Genomic DNA, 23,058 nt, shown 5'->3' on the forward strand with positions numbered 1-23,058 from the left:
AATTACAGGGCAGAAATATATTCTTAAGGGTCTTTGAATTAAAATTTTGATGGAGGAAGCAAAATTTATTGCTGATTAAGAAAATAATATATTGCTTTTAGCAATAGGTATTAATCTTAAAAACCTGACTTAAAAACTTTTTGCAAACTAAGACCCATCTAAGAGCAGGCAGAAAGAGAACGCTTCTCTTTGTGTGTTCTCCTCCCTTGTTCTCATTTTCTTCGCCTCAAAATTATCCTTCTGAAAATACTTTTTATCTCTGAGAAGGATTGATATAGCCTATAAAGAAAAATAATACAGTTGGAAATAATCTGTTTAAATTGTTTTTGAAGTTATTCCTTCTTTTTTGGACAAAGCCATCCAGGTTGTAGTATAAGGCCTGTGCTAAAAGGTAGTAGAAACATGAGAAAATATTTTTGGTTTTATACTGAAATGTCAGTAAAATCACAAAATGGTTAGAGTGGTAGATTTTAGATTACCTGCAGTGAATTCTGCCCTGTGTCGCCTTTTAAGCTTTTGACATCACCAGACATCTCTAGAACTCTTGATCAAAATGAATATTACCAAAACCAGGACAATCAGCAAACCCAGAAGTTCAAAAACTAGGTAGGGCTGTGATGATGAGGGCTTCAGCTTCAATCATTTTCATGTGAAGATTGATGACAGAATGCTTTAATAACTACTACTAGACAATTCTGAATGGTAGTATTATAGAACACTGAAACAACTGACCTGTTCCTACTCTTCTTGTCACATAACCAGGAAGTATGATCTCAAGAACAATGGTGTTCACTAGCATTTTCACCAGATTTGAGATTAATTGCTCCAGTAACACAATGGATTTCTACTCCTGAGGGACAATCCTTGGTGTGCTAAAAGAACGGACCTTAAATCTCATGAAAAGCTTGTGAACACCGCCATTTTGAAAGGTTCAGAATGCTGGCATTTGCTAGTGTTTTCACCAGATTTGAAGTCCATTGCCCCAGCATGTGGCAGAGTTTCCCTTCCCTGCTATAGGTGGGAGAAGATCCCTCAGCACCCTGGGAGAATGGATCTCAAATCGAACATCCCTCCACTTGAATGTCTCCCTACCAGCTTCTCCACTGATGTCCTGGAGAAGCTGTAAGAGAAGAATGCAAATGGTGATCACATGAACAGTATACTTGGAAACCAATCATAAATGCAAACAAGTTGCCAAGTACACAAAATGTGGTCATTTGACTGGGAGGGGGAACAAAATTTTACATGAGCCGGAAGTGTTTCATGGGTTATAGAACCTCTGTTCCAAGGTCTCATGAAACAGTTGTTCAATGACTAGTCATAAGTCGAGGACTATATTTATGGTGAAGTATTAAATGCTAGAATTGTTAATTTTCTGACTTGGACAACCTTGGAATAAACATATATAGCAGACATGTCAAACTCGCGACGTCACATGACATCATGCAACGTATCGGGATGGTTTTGCCATTGCTGGCAATGGGGTGGGTGCGGCTTCCAGATGACGCATCCAGCCCGCGGGCCAGCAGTTTGACATCCCTGATATATAGCACCTTTGGTTAGATAGACAGTGTTAGGATTCAAAAATACTAAATCTGTGGAAACAATTACATCAGAAAGTTATAAATGGAATTTCTAACAAAAAAGATTTGACCCTTTTTCCCATGCCAAACTGATTTTTCCTCATAATTTTTTATTTCCAAAGTTAAAATACAGACAAAAGAATACAAAACAAAAACTGACACAAAGAAAAAAAAGGTGTATAGAATAAAATATTAACCATACAAAAAATATCTTCCCAGTTGAATACTGATAAATATATTTCAGCAAAAATAATTATTTCCCCCCTTGTGAAACAGGTTCACCAAGCTGAAAAGGTTGAGGAAACTCTGTTCTAGCTGCATGTCATAGCTCTATTCTGCAAACTCCATCAGCTTGCCTGAGAAGGTCCAGTTTGTTAATGGCCCCTTCGGCCTCCTCTAGCAGGTCTCCAGTTTTCAAGCAAAACTCCTTCTCTTTCAAGTCTGTTAACAGCAAATTAATTTCCAATTCATTCAATTACATGGACGATTTAACTATTTGAATGCCTTCTTTAGGATTATTTGAAATTCATACAATACAAATGCATACAAATTTTATCTATTTTTTATTTAAAACTTGTATGTTGGCGAACATTTTTTTTGTTCAAATGTTTTCAAGAAGGCCTTAATAAAATAGAAATCTCTCGGATAGGCAGGCTTTCCCAGCAGAGTGTAAACAGTTATTTTTCAAGGACAATGAGAATAGATGTTCTATAATAGAGTGAGCACAAAAGAAGCTGAGATAATAATTCTCACACCAGAGAGAAAAAAAGAGGAGGGGGCAGAGTTCCCATTTTTTAGAAAAAATAAGAAAGCAAGGACATACAGTACTGTGCAAAAGTGTTATGCAGTTGGGCAAGAATGCTGTAAATTAAGAATGTTTTCAGAAATAGAATTATTAATGGTTTATTTTTATCAATTAACAAAATGGAAACTAAATGAACAGAAGAGAAATCCAAATCAAATCAGTATTTGGCTTGATCACCCTTTGCCTTTAAAACAGCATCAGTTCTTCTACGTCAGTGTTTCTCAACCTTGACAATTTTAAGGCATGTGGACTTCAACTCCCAAAATTCCACAGCCAGCAATGCTGGCTGTGGAATTCTGGGAGTTGAAGTCCACATGCCTTAAAATTGTCAAGGTTGAGAAACACTGTTCTACGTACACTTGCACACAGTTTTTGAAGGAGCTTGGCAAGGTTCTTTCACGGTTGTTCCAAACATCTAAGAGAACTAACCACAGATCTTCTGTGCATGTAGTTTGCCTCAAATCCTTCTGTCTCTTCATGTAATCCCAAACACAATCAAATATGTTGACATTAAGGCTCTTTGGGGGCCAAACCATAACTTCCAGGACTTCTTTTTCTTCTTTACACTGAAAATAGTTCTTAATGATGTTTGGTGCTGTTGTTCTGCTGCAGAATAAATTTGGGGCCAATTACACACTTTCCTGATGGTAGGGCAGTGGTGGCGAACCTATGGCACGGGTGCCAGAGGCGGCACTTGGAGCCCTCTCTGTGGGCATACGTGCCGTTGCCTCAGCCTTGTCTCCCCCCATGACCCCCTCCTCACCAGCAGCCCTCCTGGAGAAGAGTTGCCCCCAAAAGTGGCCCACGTGGAGCAGTGCAGCCAAGGACACAGCAGCCAGGCAGCGTAGACAAGACTCTGCCCTCACGCCCCATCACGCACAATTGATGCTGCGGGGTGCAGGCAGAGGGCGTGGCTGCCATGGCGCTGCTGGGTGATCTGTGGCGGGCCCTGGAGACGGTGAGTGGCCCTACGGGTAGACAGGGTGGGAGTGAAGCAGGGGCGGGGCAGGGGATGGAGTGGGGGTGGGGCCAGTTTTTGGGCACTCAGTCTCTAAAACAGTGGTTCTCAACCTTTTTAATGCCGCGACCCCCAACTGGTCGTAAGTCAAGGACTAAACCGGTCGTAAGTCAAGGACTAAACCGGTCGTAAGTCGAGGACTAGCCAACCGGTCGTAAGTTGAGGACTAAACCGGTCGTAAGTCGAGGACTACCCAACCGGTCGTAAGTCGAGGACTTTCCCTGCCCGGGAGCGCCGTGCATGCGTGGTTCCGCCCCCCGCACTGGTTGAGGCGTAGCTGGCAAGCGGCAGAGACGGAGCAGGCCGACCACCAGCTGGCCCAGCTCAAGGGAGGTAAGGCACCTGCTGGAAAAGGGGAAAAAAATGGCGGACAGCCTTGCTTGGCAACCCCCATGAAATAGTCAATTGACCCCAAATGGGGTCGCGACCCATAGGTTGAGAACCGCTGCTCTAAAAGGTTCGTCATCACTGTGGTAGGGCATGAAAGTAAAAGTATCTACCTGTATTTCTCAGCATTGAGGACACTGTTGATCAAAATAGCGAACTTTATTTACAGAAATGCAGCCCCAAACTTGTAAGGAACTTCCACCATGTAAAAACCTCCACTTTTGCCTGCAAACACTTGTTATTGTACCACTATCCAGCTCTTCAGCAAACAAACCGTCTCCTGCTACAGTCAAATATTTCAAATTTTGACTCATAAGCCCAGAGCACCTGCTGCCATTTTTCTGCACCCCAGTTCCTATGTTTTTGAGCACAGCTGAGTTGCTTAGCCTTGTTTCTACATCGGGGGTGTAGCTTTTTGACCACAATTCTTCCATGAAGACCACTTCTGACCAGACGTCTCCAGACAGTAAATGGGTGTACTTGGGTCCCACTGGTTTCCACTAGTTCTGTGTTGATGGCACTGCTGGACATCTTCCGATGTTGAAGGGAAGTAAGCATGATGTGCATTAAGTTTCCTTGGCCAACCACTGTGTCTACCATCCTCAATGTTGCCTGTTTCTTTGTGCTTCTTCAAAAGACCTTGAACAGCGTATTTTGAAGCCCGAATCTGCTTTGCCATCTTTGCCTGGGAGAGACTTTGCTGATGTAGTATAACTACCTTTTGCCTTGTTCCTGTGCTCAATTTTATCATGGTGTATGATCAGTGACATGAAACTGTCTGAAATGTGTTTGAATATTAGTAGCTCGGGTTGGTATAATGATACATTACACTTTTTCCTTTCTTGCATTTTTTCCCTTTTTTAAAAATTTACGTTTCTACATGTAAATAGTGTCATGTGTCTGATTAACGAAACACTTAAAAGGACTTTCAGGCATATTTTTTCCTAAAAGCATTTATTAAGGTTACAGAGACGTCAGTACAGCATGGTGGAAATGCTTAGGTCTGGCTTCTCTTCCGTTATGCATATACATTCTAAGCATTTCCCACTCCCTTATTTTGGGGTCATGGTTCACATCTTCCAATCAACTTGGAAGATGTGATTTACTTCCGGTTTCTTTCTCCCGGGCTATCCTTATTCTCCTCCCTCTTTCCCAGTTGCTGGTTTAACTATATAAATACCAGACAGTTCTGCATATTGTCAAAGCAAGAATATACAGTATTTGCAGTGTTGACAAATAGATTGTTAGTTTAGCTTCACTACTTGTGCTTTCTGGGTATGATTGACGTCCTTTAATCTTAAGGTCCCTCCATCAGCAAGTTAATGTTTCAAATAAAAGTGTTCAAATGGCATAACGAGTTTTTTTAGGTAATTCTAATGTAAGTTTGAACTAATTATACATAGAAACTATAAAGTGGAAATATGAATTCCTAGGAGGCCCTCAAGTGTATTTTGCCAAGAGATTATACTAAGATTTTAATAAATTGGTTCTTAACCAAAGGAAAACAAAGTATATAATGAGAAATTATATCCATCTTTCATCTTTTGAAATGGAATCTTTATTTCGAATCTGGTAAGTTCTTTAACTGAGCACTTCTAGTTAGCCAAATAAATTGTTAATTGCTTCTATCTTTCTCCTACCACTACTACTTCTACTCTTCACCATATATTTACAGACAGATGTAGGAATACTCAACTGGTCTGATATAAAAATATTGTTCTGTGTTTTACTTAGAATTCTCTTGTGATCCAAACTCCAAAAGCTTTTTCATGATGCTTTGTGTGAATTAAATCTCTTATTGTGCATGTAGAATGAAGTTCCTGAGTCAAAAGTTGGTTCTTTTTTTTAGCTTACTGGTAGAGTCTATAGTGGTTAATTCTATTAGTTGTGCATTGAGGCAAAGGGTTGCTTATAGTATCTGCTCATTTATATTACTTATAATGAAATACACACATCCATGTTAAAATCCAATTAATCTATGGTGTTCTTCTAAAAAGTATTTTGTCTTAGAAAAAGAAATACTTGATGGAACTGTACTGCAGGACAAGGCTATAATGCACATTGATCAGCCACTTTGAAATTTTCTAAAAATGAATTGTAAATATAAAGTTTATCATTCACAAATTCAGATGCAGATGGAATGGAAGTTGGTGCATAGTAGCCAATTCGTGCCAATGATTGTTACACAGAGCATTTCCTGCAGAAGTAGACTATTTTCTGGTTGAGGTCTCTTGGCAAGAATTATATATCCAGAGAGTGACTGATCACTCTGACTTCTTTGGAGAGTACTATAATGAAATAGAAAACATATTTTAGCAAGAAATCCACATTCTTTCAACAGAGAAAGGCTTTCTGGAATATGCATGGAGATGATGATAGTTATGAAACTATTGTTTGTTAATTGGCATTGCACTCCTATGTAATATTGTGCACAGTCTCCAACACAATAATTGAAAAGAACATATTTATCAAGAGCCCATAATACAACAGAGCTCATATATACAAAAAGGAGTAATTCTGCTTTCCAAGCAAACAGCTCCTTTTTAGTTTGGGATTTTCTTAGTCTTCTCCCTTGGGTATTATAAGACAATCCAGCAGATATATTGCTATAAAGTTTTCTCTCCTTTTTTGTTCTATTAGAGGGAAATAAACAATGCAGACAAATCAAACCACTGTGACTGAGTTCATCCTTGTTGGATTCATGGACCACCCAGAGCTTCAGATCCCCCTCTTCATCTTCTTTCTGCTCATCTATCTGATCACACTGATGGGAAACATTGGGATAATCATTTTAACAAAAATTGATGCTAGGCTTCACACCCCAATGTACTTTTTTCTTAGAAATCTCTCCATTGTAGATGTTGGTTATTCTACTGCCATTGCCCCCAAATTGTTGACAACATTTGTGATAGAACATTCAACTATTTCCTTCACAGGATGCACCACACAATTCTTCTTTTTTGCCGTCTTTGTGACCATTGAAGGTTGCCTTCTGGCTGTGATGGCATATGATCGCTTCACAGCAATATGCAACCCATTACTATATTTTGTTATTATGTCAAAGAAGTGTTGCATCTTCTTAGTTATAATTGCCTATGCCTGTGGCTTTGCAAGTTCAACAGTCCAGACCATATTTATTTTTAATTTAAATTTCTGCAACTCAAATACTATTAATCATTTTTTCTGTGATGCTCCTCCAATGCTCCAGTTGTCCTGTTCAGATACCCACATTGCTCACTTTGTGCATTTTATTTTATCCACTGCAATTACACTGACAACTTTTCTGGCTATTTTGATTTCCTACATTGCCATTGTTATTGCCATCCTGAAGATCAGCTCTGCCCAGGGAAGATATAAAGCCTTCTCTACTTGTGCCTCCCATCTCACCACTGTGACCATTTTCTATGGAACCATCATCTTCATGTACATACGACCTGGATCCAATTTCTCATTGGATGAAGACAAAATCATATCGGTCTTTTACACTCTTGTCATTTCCTCACTTAATCCACTCATCTACAGTCTGCGGAATAGAGAGGTGAAGGATGCTGTTAGCAGAATGCTAAACAAGGTAATATTCTTCAAATAAAAATGGTATAAATACAATTTCCTTCATTTTAAAAAAGAAAGCATAGTTGCATTTCTCTGTGAAAAATGCTACTGAATGCTTGACAGTATTTTGAACAGATGGGAAAATATCTGAAATTACATATAGGTTACTCAAAAGAATAAATGAAAATTAAAAAAAAATAAAAGGACAATATGTTTTTAAATAGATCAAAAGAAGAATAATTGTTTTTTATTAATCAAAACAAATAAAATTATGTTTGAATGTTTTTCCTGTGTAAATGCATGTACAGTATAGACAGGAACATCAAAGTGCAAAAGAATGTATGAAAGTCAACCATTTGATCATATAACAAAATTTAGATATAATGTGTGTTTTCATGTAATTCAAATTTAAAATTCCTAATTATTTTATGGCACTGAAGTGGATGGAACTTATAGAATGTTTATATCAGATATTGGTACAATGCAACATGTATGTTCAGTGTCACTTAATTGCTCTCATTTAAACTGCTTCAGTCAATTTTAGCAACATTCTTTCAAAATACTTTATAATGAAAATGGAAGTGCTTTATGGATTGTAGAACATCTGTTCTAAGACCATCAGGACTTAATACAGTTGACTAATGACCAATCATAAGTCGAGGATTGCATTTATGGTGAAGTATTAAATATTGGAAGCCAACAATTGGTGCTAAAAAGTTTTTCCAATTTTTTTTATTATATTCAAAAGTACAAAGCTCCAAAAACTCCAAAAGAAAAAACAAAAGAAACAAATACAAATACAAAACACAAAATATTTAAACATTTCAAATATTTAAAACATTAGTGGATCAGAGGAATGCTGTGGATATAATTTACTTGGACTTCAGTAAGGCATTTGATAAAGTAGATCACAACCTACTACTTGATAAGATAGAAAAATGTGGGTTAGACATTATCACCACCAGATGGATTCGTAGCTGGCTAACCGGCCGTACTCAGCGTGTGGTCCTCAATGGAACTGCATCTACATGGAGGGCTCTGTTCTGGGCCCAGTGCTCTTCAACATCTTCAATCAATGATTTGGATGAGGAGATAGATGGGGAACTCATTAAATCTGCAGACGGCACCAAGCTGGCAGTAATAGCCAACACTTCAGAAGATAAGCTTAAGATACAGAAGGATCTTGACAGACTTGAACATTGAGCACTATCTAACAAAATGAAATTCAATGGTGAAAAAGGTAAGGTTCTACATTTAGGCAAGAAAAACCAAATGTACAGGTATAGTATAGGTCAGGGCTTTTCAACCTTTTCACCCATTGTACCACTTTTAGGATATGGCAACATCCGAGTACCACCAGTCACCTAGCAAGGTGTCAAAAACTTGATGACCAAAAACAAAAAAAAGAAAAAAAGTGATAAAGTACAGTAGTCCTCAACTTACAACAGTTCGCTTAGTGACTGTTCGAAGTTACAATGGCACTGAAAAAAGTGCCCCCCAAGCCACAGCCGAGCAAGACACCTGCCTGCCCGCCCGGCGGCGCTCTTCCTCCTGTTGGAGGTTTTCCTTGCTGTGAGCATTTCTGTTGAGGATTAGCAGTGGGGGTGGGGTGGGGGGGTGTTTGGTTTTTATTCCCCCCATCTGCTGGGTGGTTGCAGCAGGTTTTGGTCAGTTCACATGACCCTGGGACACTGTGACCGTCATAAATATGAATCAGTTGCCAAGCATCTGAATGTAAATCACAAGACCCTGGAGAGGCTGCAACATTCCAGCTGATCGGCGCTTCTTCTGGGCTCAGCAGAAGCACCAGGATCAGCACCGAGCTTCAGCTGGAGCCTGGCACTGATCCTGGTGCTTCCGCTGAGCCCTGACAGTCCCGAAGAAGCGCTGATCCTGGCGCTTCCGCTGAGCCCTGACAGCCCTGCAGCTCCAGCCATCTCTCACTCAGGCTTGTGCGGTGCTGCCACCGGTTCAACTCATTCCCCTCCCCCGCTACCACTTTTCTAGGATGATCGCGTACCACCTGCCAGGTGCCAATGTACCACAGGTGGTACCCGTACTACTGGTTAAAAAGCCCTGTCTTATTGGATGCAGGCCTGGGCCTCTGAGGCCTAGAATGGACTTCCGGAAGTGGCATCCATGCACTTCTGGTGGGCCATTCTAGGTCTGGGAGGCCTCCTCCAGGCCTCCAAGGCCTAGACTGGACTTCCGGAAGCAGTGTGCATTCAGCTGATTCTCCAAACTCAGCAAAATTTAGCTACCGGTTCTCTCAAACCAGTGCGAACTGGCTGAATCCCATCACTGCTCATTTTCCTTATCTGTTAGCAGCTGAAATTTTTATAGATAGCTTAAACATGCTTTTAACCAATTCTGCTACTAAATGGGCACTGCCACTCATCAAAACCAATGACCCTATCCTGGATAGTTACCAAAGAGTCCTCACTAGATTTAGAAAGCATTTTGGAGATTGGATATAAAGTGCTTAACAATGCCTCTTCCAACTCTGCCAAGGCAACTACTCTGTTTGAGCATATGTTAAAGATTTCAAGTTCATTGCAGTTGATATGGATTGGAGTGAGCAAGCCTTAAGGGTACAATTCAAAAGAGGGCTCAACAGGGGCCATAATCACACAAGTGATACAACAAGGTATTCCCCAGGGTCTACAAGACCTCCAACTAGAAGCTATAACTGCTGAGTCTCAAATCGCAGAACTTAAAGCATTTTTCAGCAGCCCCAGCCAACTGCTTCCAAAGCCTACTCCCTCCATCACTACCCTGAGCCTCCCTGCCCCCTTGAATTTGGACACTGAAGAGCCAATACAAATTGGAACAGCCAGACAAGCCTTGGGAGCAGAAGGCACAGATAAATGCCAAGTGCCAAGTTTCCATGAGAACTCAGATTTCATAGGCACAATGTAGGAGGGGTAGAGCAGCATAGAAGAACCCATGAAAGAGGAGGGGCCAAGGTGAAGGGATGGGTATTTTAGGAGATGACCCAACTGAACTCATCATCAGTCATGAGTCCTTTCCCACCCACAGGAGATCTTAGTTCAGCCCAACTTGAATTCCATTGATTCTTATCTGTCGCCAATTTGCTTTGACCATTACTTCAGATTCTTGTAGAGAGCTTAAGCTTACAATAAAGATTTATTGGTTTGTTGCAGAGTGTGTAAATTCTTGTGGTCAGTGTTGACCTCTATAGGAAAGTGCAAGCCTTCTAGGAAGTGTCTCCAGTGTTGGAATGCTGCTTTAACGGCATGGAGTTCCTCATTAAAAATGTCATAATTGTGTTCTGGGGTAGTCAAGGCTCTGGGGAAAAAAGGCACACACTAGAAGGCTGTTTTCTCACTCGCTCTCTTGCCAAAGCAGAGCTTCAGTGGCTACATCTGAGGCATCTGTTTGAACAACAAACTTCTTTGATGTGTCTGGGTAAAAAAAGGAGGTGTTGGCAGGCAAAAATCTGCTTTACCTTTCAAATTCTGATTGGTGTGTAGAAGTCCAGGCAAATTTAACTCCTTTCTAGTAAGCTGGGTCAGTGGTTTGGCTTTATGAGCAAAGGCTGATATAAATTTCCTGTAGAAGTTAGCAAAGCCCAAGAAGCATTGGACATCTTTGGCTGTGTGAAGGGCTTGATAGTCTAGGATGACTTGGACAGACTGCAGACTGGGGGTCCATCTGAATATCTTTTGTGGAAATATGGTAGCCCAAGAAGTCTAATTGTTGCAGGAAAAATGAACATTTTTCTGACTTGGCAAAGAGATGGTTACCTCTTAGCCTATGGAGATCTATGTGCACATGGACTGTGGGCTGAGCCTCATCCTCAGAGTAGACCAAAATGTCAATCAGATAGAGTTCCATGAATTTATCTATGAGGTCTGAGAATACTTGATTCAAAGATCTGGAAAATATAGCTCCTGCATTAGCGAGCCTGTAGAGGACCTTTGTGTTTTTAAATTTGCCGTATTTGGTGTCAAAGGTGGTAATGAAGTTGTAAACATTGCAAAGGTCCAGTCTTGTACAAATGCATGCTTTCTGCAGTCTGTCTAAGTGGTCTGGTATTAATGGCAGTTGAAGATGGTTTCTTATTGTCACTGAGTTCAAAACTTTGTAATTATGGACCACTCTTAGGGGGGGATCCCCACTGTTATTAGGCCCACTGGAATCTTGCTTCTTGGGTACAAAGAGAATAGTAGCCAAGGCAGGAGACTGGGAAGGTCTAATTTGCAAATGAGAGTCCAAATATTATTTCAGCATTTCTAATTATTTAGTAGACTTTTGGTATTGTCTCTTGGAGGGAATCTTGATGTCAGGGACCAGATTTATGGCAATCACAGTCTCTGTGCCAGGGGAGGACTGAGACTTCTTCCTCTCCAAAAACATCAGCAAAGTCCATGTATTTACTTGGCAGATTGGGGATCTTTCTGTTAGGTTTCAATAGGGGGAAGGTGGGGGGAGATTTCAGAAGGCTAATTGCAGCTAGAAAGGCATTGAGGGCTGTTGAAAGCAATAGACCAGTTCCTCTGCTTACTGGTGGGATCATGGTATTGTAACCAAGTGATCCTCAGCATCAGTGGAAGATAAATGTGGTCAGCCATGAAAAAGGTTAACATTTCAGAATGTTGATTTATTGTCAATTGCAAAGGCCTTGTGGTGTGACTGGCAGGGCCTGCTTTTAAAATTTGGTTACTGGCAATGGAGATTTCAGAGTGGGGATCTTAAGAGGAAGATTGAAGATCATTTTCATAACAGGTATGGCAAGGGATCCAACAAATTACCAACTATAGATCCAATAACATCACTCGTTTTACAGGAATGCTTTGTTAGCAGAAGAGCTGAATCATTTCTTTGCCTACTTTGAAGTGAAGCCATCAGAGGCAGCTGTACCACAGCCACCAGTCCACCACAGCTCTCACCTCACCATGGAGGAACATGAGGTGAGGAGTACTTTGAGGGCTGTGGACTCAAGGAAGGCTGTTGGACCTGACAGCATTTCTGGCCTGGTGTTTAAAGTCTGCACAGTTGGCTGGGGTCTTTACCAAGATTTTTAATCAGTTTCTATCCTAGTCCACTATTCCATCCTGTCTGAAGGCCTCCATCATTGTTCCACTGCCAAAGAAGTCCTTTATTAACAGTCTTAGTGATTACAGACCAGTGGCACTTACCCCTATTATCATGAAGTGTTTTGAAAAACTGATCTGTAAGCACATTGTGTCCTGCCTCCCATACACACTCGACAGTCATCAGTTTGCATACAGAGCAAAAAGATCTACAGAGGATGCCAACGCCATCACTCTCTATACTGCTCTGATTCATCTGGAGCAGCATGGGACCTATGTACAGATGCTCTTTGTAGATTTTAGCTCTGCATTTAACATGATTCTGCCAAGCACACTGGTGTCTAAACTTGTCAACCTCGGTCTTTCACATTCAATCTGCCTTTGGATTATGAATTTCCTGTCTGGCCTCTCTCAGAGGATTAGATTAGGCAACTATATCTCTTCAGCCCTCAGGGCTTTGTGTTGAGCTCCCTACTTTATACCCTCTATACTTATGACTGCGTCCCCACTCATCCCAGCAATATTATTATTAAATTTGTGGATGATACAACAGTGGTGGGGCTTATCTCCAAAGGGGATGAGTCTGCCTACTGGGATGAGGTGGAGCGGTTGCTCTTGTGGTGCAGAGACAATAATCTGGTTCTCAACACTGCTAAAACCAAGGAGCTTATAGTAGATTATAGGAGGAATAGATCAGATATTCAGCCCCTGATCATTAGCGCAGACTGTGTGGAGCAGGTGGCCAGCTTTAGGTTTCTGAGTGTTACCATAAAGGAGGATCTGACTTGGAGTGCTCACGTTATAGCATTGTTTAAGAAGGCCCAGCAGAGATTATATTTCTTGAGACTTCTCAGGAAACAACAACTGAATTGCTGGTGATCTTCTACCGTTGCTCCATAGAGAGCATTCTAACCTATTGCATTTGTGTGTGCTTTGCCAACTGCACAGTAGCAGATAGGAAAGTGCTCCAGAGGGTCATTAGCATTGCCCAGAGGAATATTGGTTGCCCTCTCCTCCCCCCCTCGATGAACTATACAAAACATTCTTAAAGATTCATCTCATCCTGGACATTCTTTTTTTTTTTTTGAACTATTACCATCTGGTAGACGGTACAGGATAGTAAAAACAAAGTCAAATAGGCTGAAAAATAGGCTGGTCATCTCTTATAGAATAAAGATGGAAGGCAAATGAGATATGACCAGATAGAAAAATAGTTAATAGGAATATTTGGGAGGAAGACAAAACCCCCATGTTTCCAGTCCATGTTTAGATAGACTATATCTAACACATGCAACACTGGACTGTCATTTCTGCATGATTTGAAAACAGATATCTTCACTGTTGCGCCATTGTTTGTTTAGCTTCACTGCTCGTGCTTTCAGAGTATGGTTGAGGTCCTTTAATCTATACATTATTTGAATCTAATGTTTCAAATAAAAGTGATCAGACTACATAATGAAGTTTATTTGTGAATTGCAATGGAAGTGTGAACTAATTATGTACCACACCTATACAGTGGAAATAGGAATTCCCAGTAAGTCCTCAGGTGTATTTTGCCAAGGGTCGTATTGAACATTTTAATGATATGTTAATTATGTCAACTGAGATTTTCATGGACCTGGTTTTTAACTAATGATAAAGTATAAAATGAGCAATTCTATCCCAATGTTTCATCTTTCATCTTTGGAAATGCAATCTTTACTTCTTATTTGGTAAGTTAATTAATCACTTTTAATACCCAAATATACTGTTAAATGTTTAATACCTTCCTTATCCTCACCCTCATTCTCATTCTCCATCATATTTTTGCAGACAGATGTGAGAATATTCAAATGTTCTGATGTAAAAATATTGATCTGTGTATTATTTAGAATGTTCATGTTACCCAAACTCCAGAAGCTTCTTCATGATGCTTTGTGAAAATTAAATCTCTTATGAGATGCAGAAATACAGAATGAAGTTCATGAGTTAACAGTTGGTTCCTTCCTTCTTCCAACTTACTGTTCTGGCATATCTTATTATTTGTATATTGAGCCTAATGGTTACGTACAGTATCTCCTCAGTTTATTGTTTATTACTTTATGATATATTAACATATTTATCTTGTAAATCTTTTTTAATTAAAATGCAAACTCCTGCTTAGCTGCAGTGATCAGAATCTTACCTGTTGATATGAAAATATCTTGTTGCTAGTGGAGTAGTATATTGCAGGACTTCACCATTGATCTGCCAGTTTTAAAATCCAATTAATCTAAACTGCAGATTCAGATATAAATTTGGCATTCACTTAAAAGTATTTGTACTTGGAAACAAAATATTAGAAGGATCTCTGCTGCAGGAAAGGGCTTTAGTGTAATTTGATCAGCTACTTTCAAATGTCCTAAAATGAATTGTAAATGTAATGATTATATCTCACAAACAGTAATTAATTTCAGATGGCAGTTTGACAAATATTGATCCATAGTAGATGCCAATGATTGTTCCACAGAACACTTCCTGCCAAAGTGGATTACACTTCCTGCTGAGGACTATAGGAAACAATTATGTCCAGTTTTGGTCATCATGATATAATAAAAGATGTTGAGACTTTAGAAAGAATGCAGAGAAGATAAACAAAGATGATTAGGGGACTGGAGACTAAAACATACAATGAATGGTTGCAGGAACTGGGTATGTCTAGGTTAATGAGGAAAAAGAGTAGGGAATGACATGACAGCAATCTTCTAATATCTGAGGGGTTGTCACAGAGAAGAGGAGGTCACAGAGAAGAGATGTCCAAAGCATCTAAGAGCAGGACAAGAAGTAATGGGTGGAAGATCATTAAAGAAGCAACTAACCTAGAACTAAGGAGAAATTTCCTGACAGTGAGAACAATTAATCAGAGGCTTGCCTCAAGAAGTTGTGTGTGCTCCATCACTGGAGATTTTCAAGAAGAGTTTAGACAGTCATTTGTCTGGAATAGTTCAGGGTCTTCTGCTCAAGCAGTGGATTGGACTAGAAGACCTCCAAGTTTCTTTCCAAATCTGCTATTCTGTATTCTGTAAATAAATTCATGCATTTCAACTGACTGAGCACTCTGAGCTTCTTTGGAGAGTACTAGAATGTAATAGAAAATATATTTGAGCAAGAAGTCTACATTCACACAGAGAAATCCTTGCTGGAATTTGTAAGATGATGGTAGGTATGAATCCATTCTTTGCCAATTAACACTGCAGGTCTATGTAATGGTGTGCATGATCTCCAATGCAGCATTGTAATTTCAAAACAGGATATTTATCAAGAGCCCATAATATAACAATGAGTACTCCTGCTTCCCAAGTAAACTGTTCCTTTTGAATTTGGGATTTTCTTGGTCTTTTCCCTTGGGCATTGTCAGACAATCCAACAGTAATCATACTGCTATAATGTTTTCCCTCTTTTTTATTCTATTAGAGGGAAATAAACAATGCAGACAAATCAAACCACCGTGACTGAGTTCATCCTTGTTGGATTCATGGACTACCCAGAGCTTCAGATCCCACTCTTCATCTTCTTTCTGCTCATCTATCTCATCACACTGGTGGGAAACATTGGGATAATCATTCTAACCAAAACTGATGCTAGGCTTCATACCCCCATGTACGTTTTTCTTAGAAATCTCTCCACTGTGGATCTTGGTCTTTCTACCACCATTGCCCCTAAATTGTTGACAACTTTGGTGATTGAACATTCAACCATTTCCTTCACAGGATGCACCACACAGTTCTTCTTTTTTGCCATTTTTGTCACCACTGAAGCTTGCCTTCTGGCTGTGATGGCGTATGATCGCTTCATAGCAATCTGCAATCCATTGCTGTATTTTGTTATCATGTCAAAGAAATGTTGCATCCTCTTAGTCATAGCTGCCTATGTTTGTGGCTTGGTAAATTCAACAATGCACACCATAGTTATTTTTAGCTTGAATTTCTGCAACTCAAATATAATTAATCATTTTTTCTGTGATGTTCCTCCACTTCTTCCATTGTCCTGTTCAGATACCCACACTGCTCACTTTGTGAATTTCATTTTATCCGCTGCATTTGGAGGGACACCTTTTCTGGCTGTTTTGATCTCCTACATTGCCATTGTTATTGCCATCCTGAAGATCAGCTCTGCCCAGGGAAGATATAAAGCCTTCTCTACTTGTGCCTCCCATCTCACCACTGTGACCATTTTCTTTGGAACCGGCATCTTCATGTACATAGGACCTGGCTCCAATTTCTCATTGCATAAAGACAAAATCATATCCGTCTTTTATACTGTTGTCATCTCCTCACTTAATCCACTCATTTACAGTCTGCGGAACAGGGAGGTGAAAGATGCCATTAGCAGAATGCTAAACAAGATAATATTCCTCAAGTAAAAATGGTATAAATATTATTTCCTTCATGTTAAAAAAAGAAAGCCATAGTTGCATTTCTCTATGGAAAATTCTATTGACTGCTTGATAATATTTTGAGCAGTTGAGAAAAGAGCTGAAATTGCATATATGGCACCCAAAACAATAAAAAAATTTTTTAAAAAAATAGAAGAATAATGTGTTTTTACATAGATTCAAAAGAACAATAATTGTTTTTTATTAATGAAAACAAATAAAATTATGTTTAGATGTTTTTCCTGAGTAAATGGATGTATAGTATAGAGAGAAACATTGAAGTGCAGAAGAATGTGTCAAAGTAAACCATCTGATTGTAAGACAAAGTTTCAATGGAATCTGCAGAATATTTTCAAACATGGAATAATGGAGTAAAGGGAAAGGCTTTGGATATATTAGTCACGATGTCAGCAGCTGGTCCAATGAAGAAATGTACAAAAGAGATGGTTTGCATCCATCAAAGAAAGGGACTGAGTTACTTGGCTATAAATTCACAGATTCTCCAGCACGATTGGATGGAGAATTCACCAATGGGTTATCTTAACCTTCCTGCTCCAATCGTGACTAAGCCACAGGTTCTCCCCCACTCTTTGCCAGCAGAGTTTTTCTGTCTGAAAAACTTCCTGTATATACTCCCTTGACTCTGCTGGCAAAGAGGGGGGAGAACCTGTGGCTTGGTGGTTAAATCACTGCCTAGTATGTAAACTGCCCAGGTTCGAATCCCATAAAGGGTATGGCTAACTGATGAAAGCAGAACAAGCTAGAAATGGCCATCTTAGTCTCCCGATTTAATTCTTTAACTCTTTGTCAGAAAAAGAAATTTGGATTTAAAATGTTTCGCAGTTGCGACTTTATTTTATTTGTTTGGCATATATATATATATTAGGAAACAAATATACATATATATATATATATATATTTGTCTTGTTTGGTTTTGTTCTGTCTTTGCTTTTTTGGACATTGTATTTTAACTTTTGCATATAATATTTTTTTATTTAAATTGATATCAAAAATGGTATTTTAATGTCTCTCTACTCAATGATAAAAAATTTGCACAACAAATACAGCTAGAGACTTCACAATATAGACTTCCCAGGATTTGAAATGGACACCTAACATTAGAAACATCATTAAAAAGGCACAACAAAGAATGTTCTTCCTGCGCCAACTCAGAAAACTCAGACTGCCCAAGGAGTTTCTGATACAGTTCTACAGAGGAATTATTGAGTCTGTAATTTGTACTTCTATAATTGGTACAGCAGCCAAGCAGGACAGGTAACAACTCCAATGGTTAGTTAGGACTGCAGAAAAAAACAATTCCATTGAAGACCTGTATACCGCATGAACCAGAAAGAGGGCTGAGAAAATATCTACAGACCCCTCACATCCTGGACATAAACTGTTTCAACTCCTCCTCTCAAGATGCTGCTATAGGGCATTGCATGCCAAAACAACTAGACAGAAAGACAGCTTTTTCCCTCATGCCATCACTCTTCTGAACACCTAATTCCCACAGCATTGTCTTATGCCTAAGGATATTTACCCATGTAGTAAAGCTGTGTTACTCTTATCCTTCTCATCTTTCCTATTACCTTCTCCTATTGGTATTTTATGATGTATCACTTTGTTGTTTGCATGTACACTGAGAACTTATGTACTGGAGACAAATTCCTTGTGTGTCCAATCACAGTTGATCAATAAAGGATATTCTATATTTTTATTTGAATTCAGATACATCAACAGCCTAAGTTTTTGAATGAGAATCATGTAAGCCATATATTCCAGGTAGAATTATTGCTTATGTATCAGAACCTCCAAAAAGAGTGAGAAGCCACTCATCATAAGCAGATGAAGGACAAGACCACATGTGTACACACAGACCACATGTATATTCAGCAGAATTTCTAATAAAATACAAATTAGATCAAGAATTAGATCAAGCGGTTTCAAAAGGGGGAAGGACATGAACCCTAAGGCACCATTGACTCTTCTGGCCAACTAGTATAACGGTGTTCATTCACAGTCATGAATCCTTAATTTTTGCTAGTAGGGACAGGAGAATAAAAATGGAATCCAAAGGAGATATGCCCAGATGGGAAAATAGTTACAAGGAACATTTGGAAGGAAGACCAAACCCCAATGTTGCTGGTCCAAGTTTCGATAGATGATGTCTAACATGCGAAGTTGGATTGTCTATTCTTCATGATTTTAAAACAGGTATCAACACTACTTTGCCATTCTTAGTTTGGCTTCGCTGCTCGTGCTTTCAGAGTAGGTCCTTTAATATATACATCCTTCAATCTGCAAGTTAATATTTCAGATAAAAGTGATTAAACTATATAATGAGGTTTCTTGATGAGCTGCAATGCAAATGTGACCTAATTATTTACCAGTGGAAATATGAATTCCTAGGAAGCCCTCGGGTATATTTTGCCAAGACTCGTATTAAGCATTTGATGATACCAGTATGTGAATTACTTCAACACAGGGTTTCCTGGGCTTGGTTTTTAACCAATGGTAAACAAAGTATAAAATGAGTAATGCTATCCCAATGTTTCATCTTTCATCTTTAGAAATACAATCTTGACTTCTAATTTGGTAAGTTCTTTAATTAAGTACTTTTAATTACCTAAATATACTGTTAAATGTTTATAACTTCCTCATTCTCATTCTCATTCCTCATCAAAATTTTGCTGACAGATATTGGAATTCTCAACTGTTCTGATATAAAAATATTGATCTCTGTTTTACTTAGGATTCTCTTGTTACCTAAACTCCAAAAGCTTCCTCGTGATGTTTTGTGAACATTAAATCTCATATAATACATGAGATGCACAAATGCACAAATGCAGAATGAAGTTCATGAGTCAGCAATTGATTTCTTCTTTCTTTTAGCTTACAAGTAGAAACTGTAGTGGGCTATCTTATTATTTGTGCATTGAGGCAAAGAATTACTTACAGTATCTTCTCAGTTCAAGTTAGTTTACTTATATAGCAAAAATATTTATGTTCAAATGGACAACACATACAGTATATACACTCTTGGTCAATTCCATTCAGCACAACCTTACATATGAATGGGAAGACTCTTTCTTGCCAGTGTTGCAGGACATAGTAAGTATCTTGCCAGTTTTAAAACACAATTAAACTGAATTGCAGATTTAGATATAAGTTTGGCATTCCACTTAAGAGTATTTCTACTTAAAAAAGGAAATGCTAGATGGAATTCTACTGCAAGACAGTGCTATCATGAAGGCTAATCAGTGACTTTGAATGGTCTAAAAACTAGTTGTGAATGTAACATAAACTCGAATTAATTTCAAATGCAAGTTCAATAAATATTGATGCATATTAGCCAATAGATGCCAATGGTGGTCTGTATGACAGAATTGTACAACCACACAGGTCAATGGATTGATCACTCTGAGCTTCTTTGGAGAGTACTAGAATGTAATAGAAAATATATTTGAGAAAGAAGTCCACATTCTTTCACACAGAGAAATCCTTGCTGGAATATGCAGGGAGATGATGGTAGGTATGAATCCATTCTTTGCCAATTAACACTGCAGTTCTATATAATGGTGTGCATGATCTCCAAGACAACGCTGTATTTTGAAAAGAGCATATTTATAAAAAGCCCAAAATACAACAGTGAACACTCCTGTTTCCCAAGCAAACTGTTGCTTTTTAGTATGGAATTTATTATTTCTTACTCTTCTCCCTTGGGCATTCGAAAACAATCTAACAGTTATTTCGCTATAAGGTTTTCCCTCTCTCTTTTACTCAATCAGAGGGAAATAATCAATGCAGACAAATCAAACCACTGTGACTGAGTTCATCCTTGTTGGATTCATGGACCACCCAGAGCTTCAGATCCCCCTCTTCATCTTCTTTCTGCTCATCTATCTCATCACACTGGTGGGAAACATTGGGATAATCATTTTAACAAAAATTGATGCTAGGCTTCACACCCCAATGTACTTTTTTCTTAGAAATCTCTCCATTGTAGATATTAGTCTTTCTACCACTACTGCCCCTAAATTGTTGACAACCTTGGTGATTGAACATTCAACCATTTCCTTTACAGGATGCAGCATGCAATTCTTCTTTTTTGTCGTCTTTATGACCACTGAAGCTTGCCTTCTGGCTGTAATGGCATATGATCGCTTCACAGCAATCTGCAACCCATTGCTGTATTTTCTTATCATGTCAAAGAAACTTTGCATCCTCTTAGTCATAGCTGCCTATGCTTGTAGCTTTGCAAGTTCAATAGTCCAGACCATATTTATTTTTACCTTGAATTTCTGCAGCTCAAATACAATTAACCATTTCTTCTGTGATGTTCCTCAAATGCTTCAGTTGTCCTGTTCAGATACCCACATTGCTCACTTCGTGCATTTTGTTTTATCCAGTGCATTTGGAGGGATAACTTTTCTGACTGTTTTGATTTCTTATATTGCCATTGTTATTGCCATCCTGAAGATCAACTCTGCCCAGGGAAGATACAAAGCCTTCTCCACCTGTGCCTCCCATCTCACCACTGTGACCATTTTCTTTGGAACTGCCATTTTCATGTATATACGTCCTGGTTCCAATTTCTCATTGGATAAAGACAAAATCATATCTGTTTTTTATACTCTTGTCATCTCCTCACTTAATCCACTCATCTACAGTCTGCGGAACAGGGAGGTAAAGGATGCACTTAGCAGAATGCTAAAAAAGATAATATTCCTCAAATAAAAATGGTATAAATATGATTTCCATTTTAAAAAGGCATAGTTGCATTTCTCTGAGAAAAATACTATTGAAATCTTGACAATATTTTGGGGAAGTGAGAAAAGACTTGAAATGTCCTATAAATTAAGGAAAAACTGAAAGGACAATACATTTTTAAGTAGACTTAAAAGAAGGATAATTGTTTTATTAATCAAAACAAATACAATTATGTCTGAATCCTTTTCCCTTGTCAATGGATGTGCAGTATAGACAGAAACATTGATGTGCAGATGAATGTGTCTTTGAATTAAAAATTTGTTGCAAAAATTGTTGTGATTAAGAATACACATCTTAAAATGTTGACTTAGAAGCTGCTTTCAAACTAAGACTTACCTAAAGGCAAGCAGAAAGAGAACATTACTGTCTCTATTCTTCGTCCTTCCCCCATTTTCTTCACCTCACAATTATGCTTCTGAATCTGCCATTTCTAATTACTCAAAATATACTGTGAATGCATATATCACTCTTCTCCTCCTCTTCCTCCTCTTCCTCCTCCTCCTCCTCCTCCTCTTCATCATCATCATCATCACCATCATCATCATCATATGTTTGCAGACAGATGTAGGAATATTCAATTGGTCTGATGTCAAAAATACTTATCGCTGTTTTTCTTAGAAGTCTCTTTTGATCGAAACTCCATGATACTTTGTGAAAATTAAATTTTTTGTACTACAAGAAATACATGATATTATGATATATTAAACCTATTTATGTTCAGATGGACAATAAATACACACCCCTCCTCAACTGTAGTCATCACAGCCCTACATGTGTATATGAAGGTATCTTCTTGTTAGTGGAATAATATATTGAAGGATATAGCCAGTGACCTGACAGTTTTAAAATCCAAACTGCAGATTTATATATAAATTTGTCATTCACTTAAAAGTATTTCTACTTGGAAACAAACTACTAGATGCATCTGTGCTGCAGGAAAGGGCTTTAGTGTAATTTGATCAACCACTTTCAAATCCCCTAAAATGAATTGTAAATGTAATGATTATATATCACAAACTGGAATTAATTTCAAATAGCAGTATGATAAATATTGATGCATAGTAGACGCCAATGTTTGTGAATTACCCTTCTGACTGGGGACTATAGGAAACAACTGTGTCCAGTTTTGTTTCACCATGATACAAAAAAGATGTTGAGACTCTAGAAAGAGTGCTGGGAAGAGCAACAAAGAAGATTAGGGGACTGAAGACTAAAGCACACAATGAATGGTTGCAAAAACTGGATATGTCTAGACTAACAAAAAGAAGGAGTAGGAGATGATATGATAGCAGTTTTCAAATATTTGAGGGGCTGTCACAGAAAGAGGTTGTCAACCTGTTCTCCAAAGCATGTGAGAGCAGGACAAGAAGTAATGGGTGGAAGATCATGAATAGAATAGAATAGAATAGAGTCGAGTCGAGTCGAGTCGAGTCGAGTAGAGTAGAGTAGAGTAGAGTAGAGTAGAGTAGAGTAGAATAGAATAGAATAGA

At 38.7% G+C, this 23,058-nt stretch overlaps 3 protein-coding genes across 3 annotated transcripts; all 3 read left to right on the top strand.

The window, feature by feature from the left end:
* The first annotated feature begins 6,442 nt into the window (after positions 1–6,442).
* Positions 6,443–7,391, top strand: LOC107293357 (olfactory receptor 1020-like). The gene has a single exon (XM_015822504.1). The coding sequence runs from the start codon at positions 6,447–6,449 to the stop codon at positions 7,380–7,382; it is 936 nt and encodes a 311-aa protein (XP_015677990.1). The 5' UTR covers positions 6,443–6,446; the 3' UTR covers positions 7,383–7,391.
* An 8,456-nt stretch (positions 7,392–15,847) lies between these two features.
* LOC107293358 (olfactory receptor 1019-like) lies at positions 15,848–16,783 on the top strand. The gene has a single exon (XM_015822505.1). The coding sequence runs from the start codon at positions 15,848–15,850 to the stop codon at positions 16,781–16,783; it is 936 nt and encodes a 311-aa protein (XP_015677991.1).
* A 3,816-nt stretch (positions 16,784–20,599) lies between these two features.
* Positions 20,600–21,535, top strand: LOC107293359 (olfactory receptor 1020-like). The gene has a single exon (XM_015822506.1). The coding sequence runs from the start codon at positions 20,600–20,602 to the stop codon at positions 21,533–21,535; it is 936 nt and encodes a 311-aa protein (XP_015677992.1).
* The last annotated feature ends 1,523 nt before the right edge of the window (positions 21,536–23,058 follow it).

Source organism: Protobothrops mucrosquamatus, unplaced genomic scaffold (genome assembly GCF_001527695.2).
Source record: "Protobothrops mucrosquamatus isolate PMUCROS unplaced genomic scaffold, P.Mucros_1.0 scaffold1594, whole genome shotgun sequence".
NCBI classification, from domain to species: domain Eukaryota; kingdom Metazoa; phylum Chordata; class Lepidosauria; order Squamata; family Viperidae; genus Protobothrops; species Protobothrops mucrosquamatus.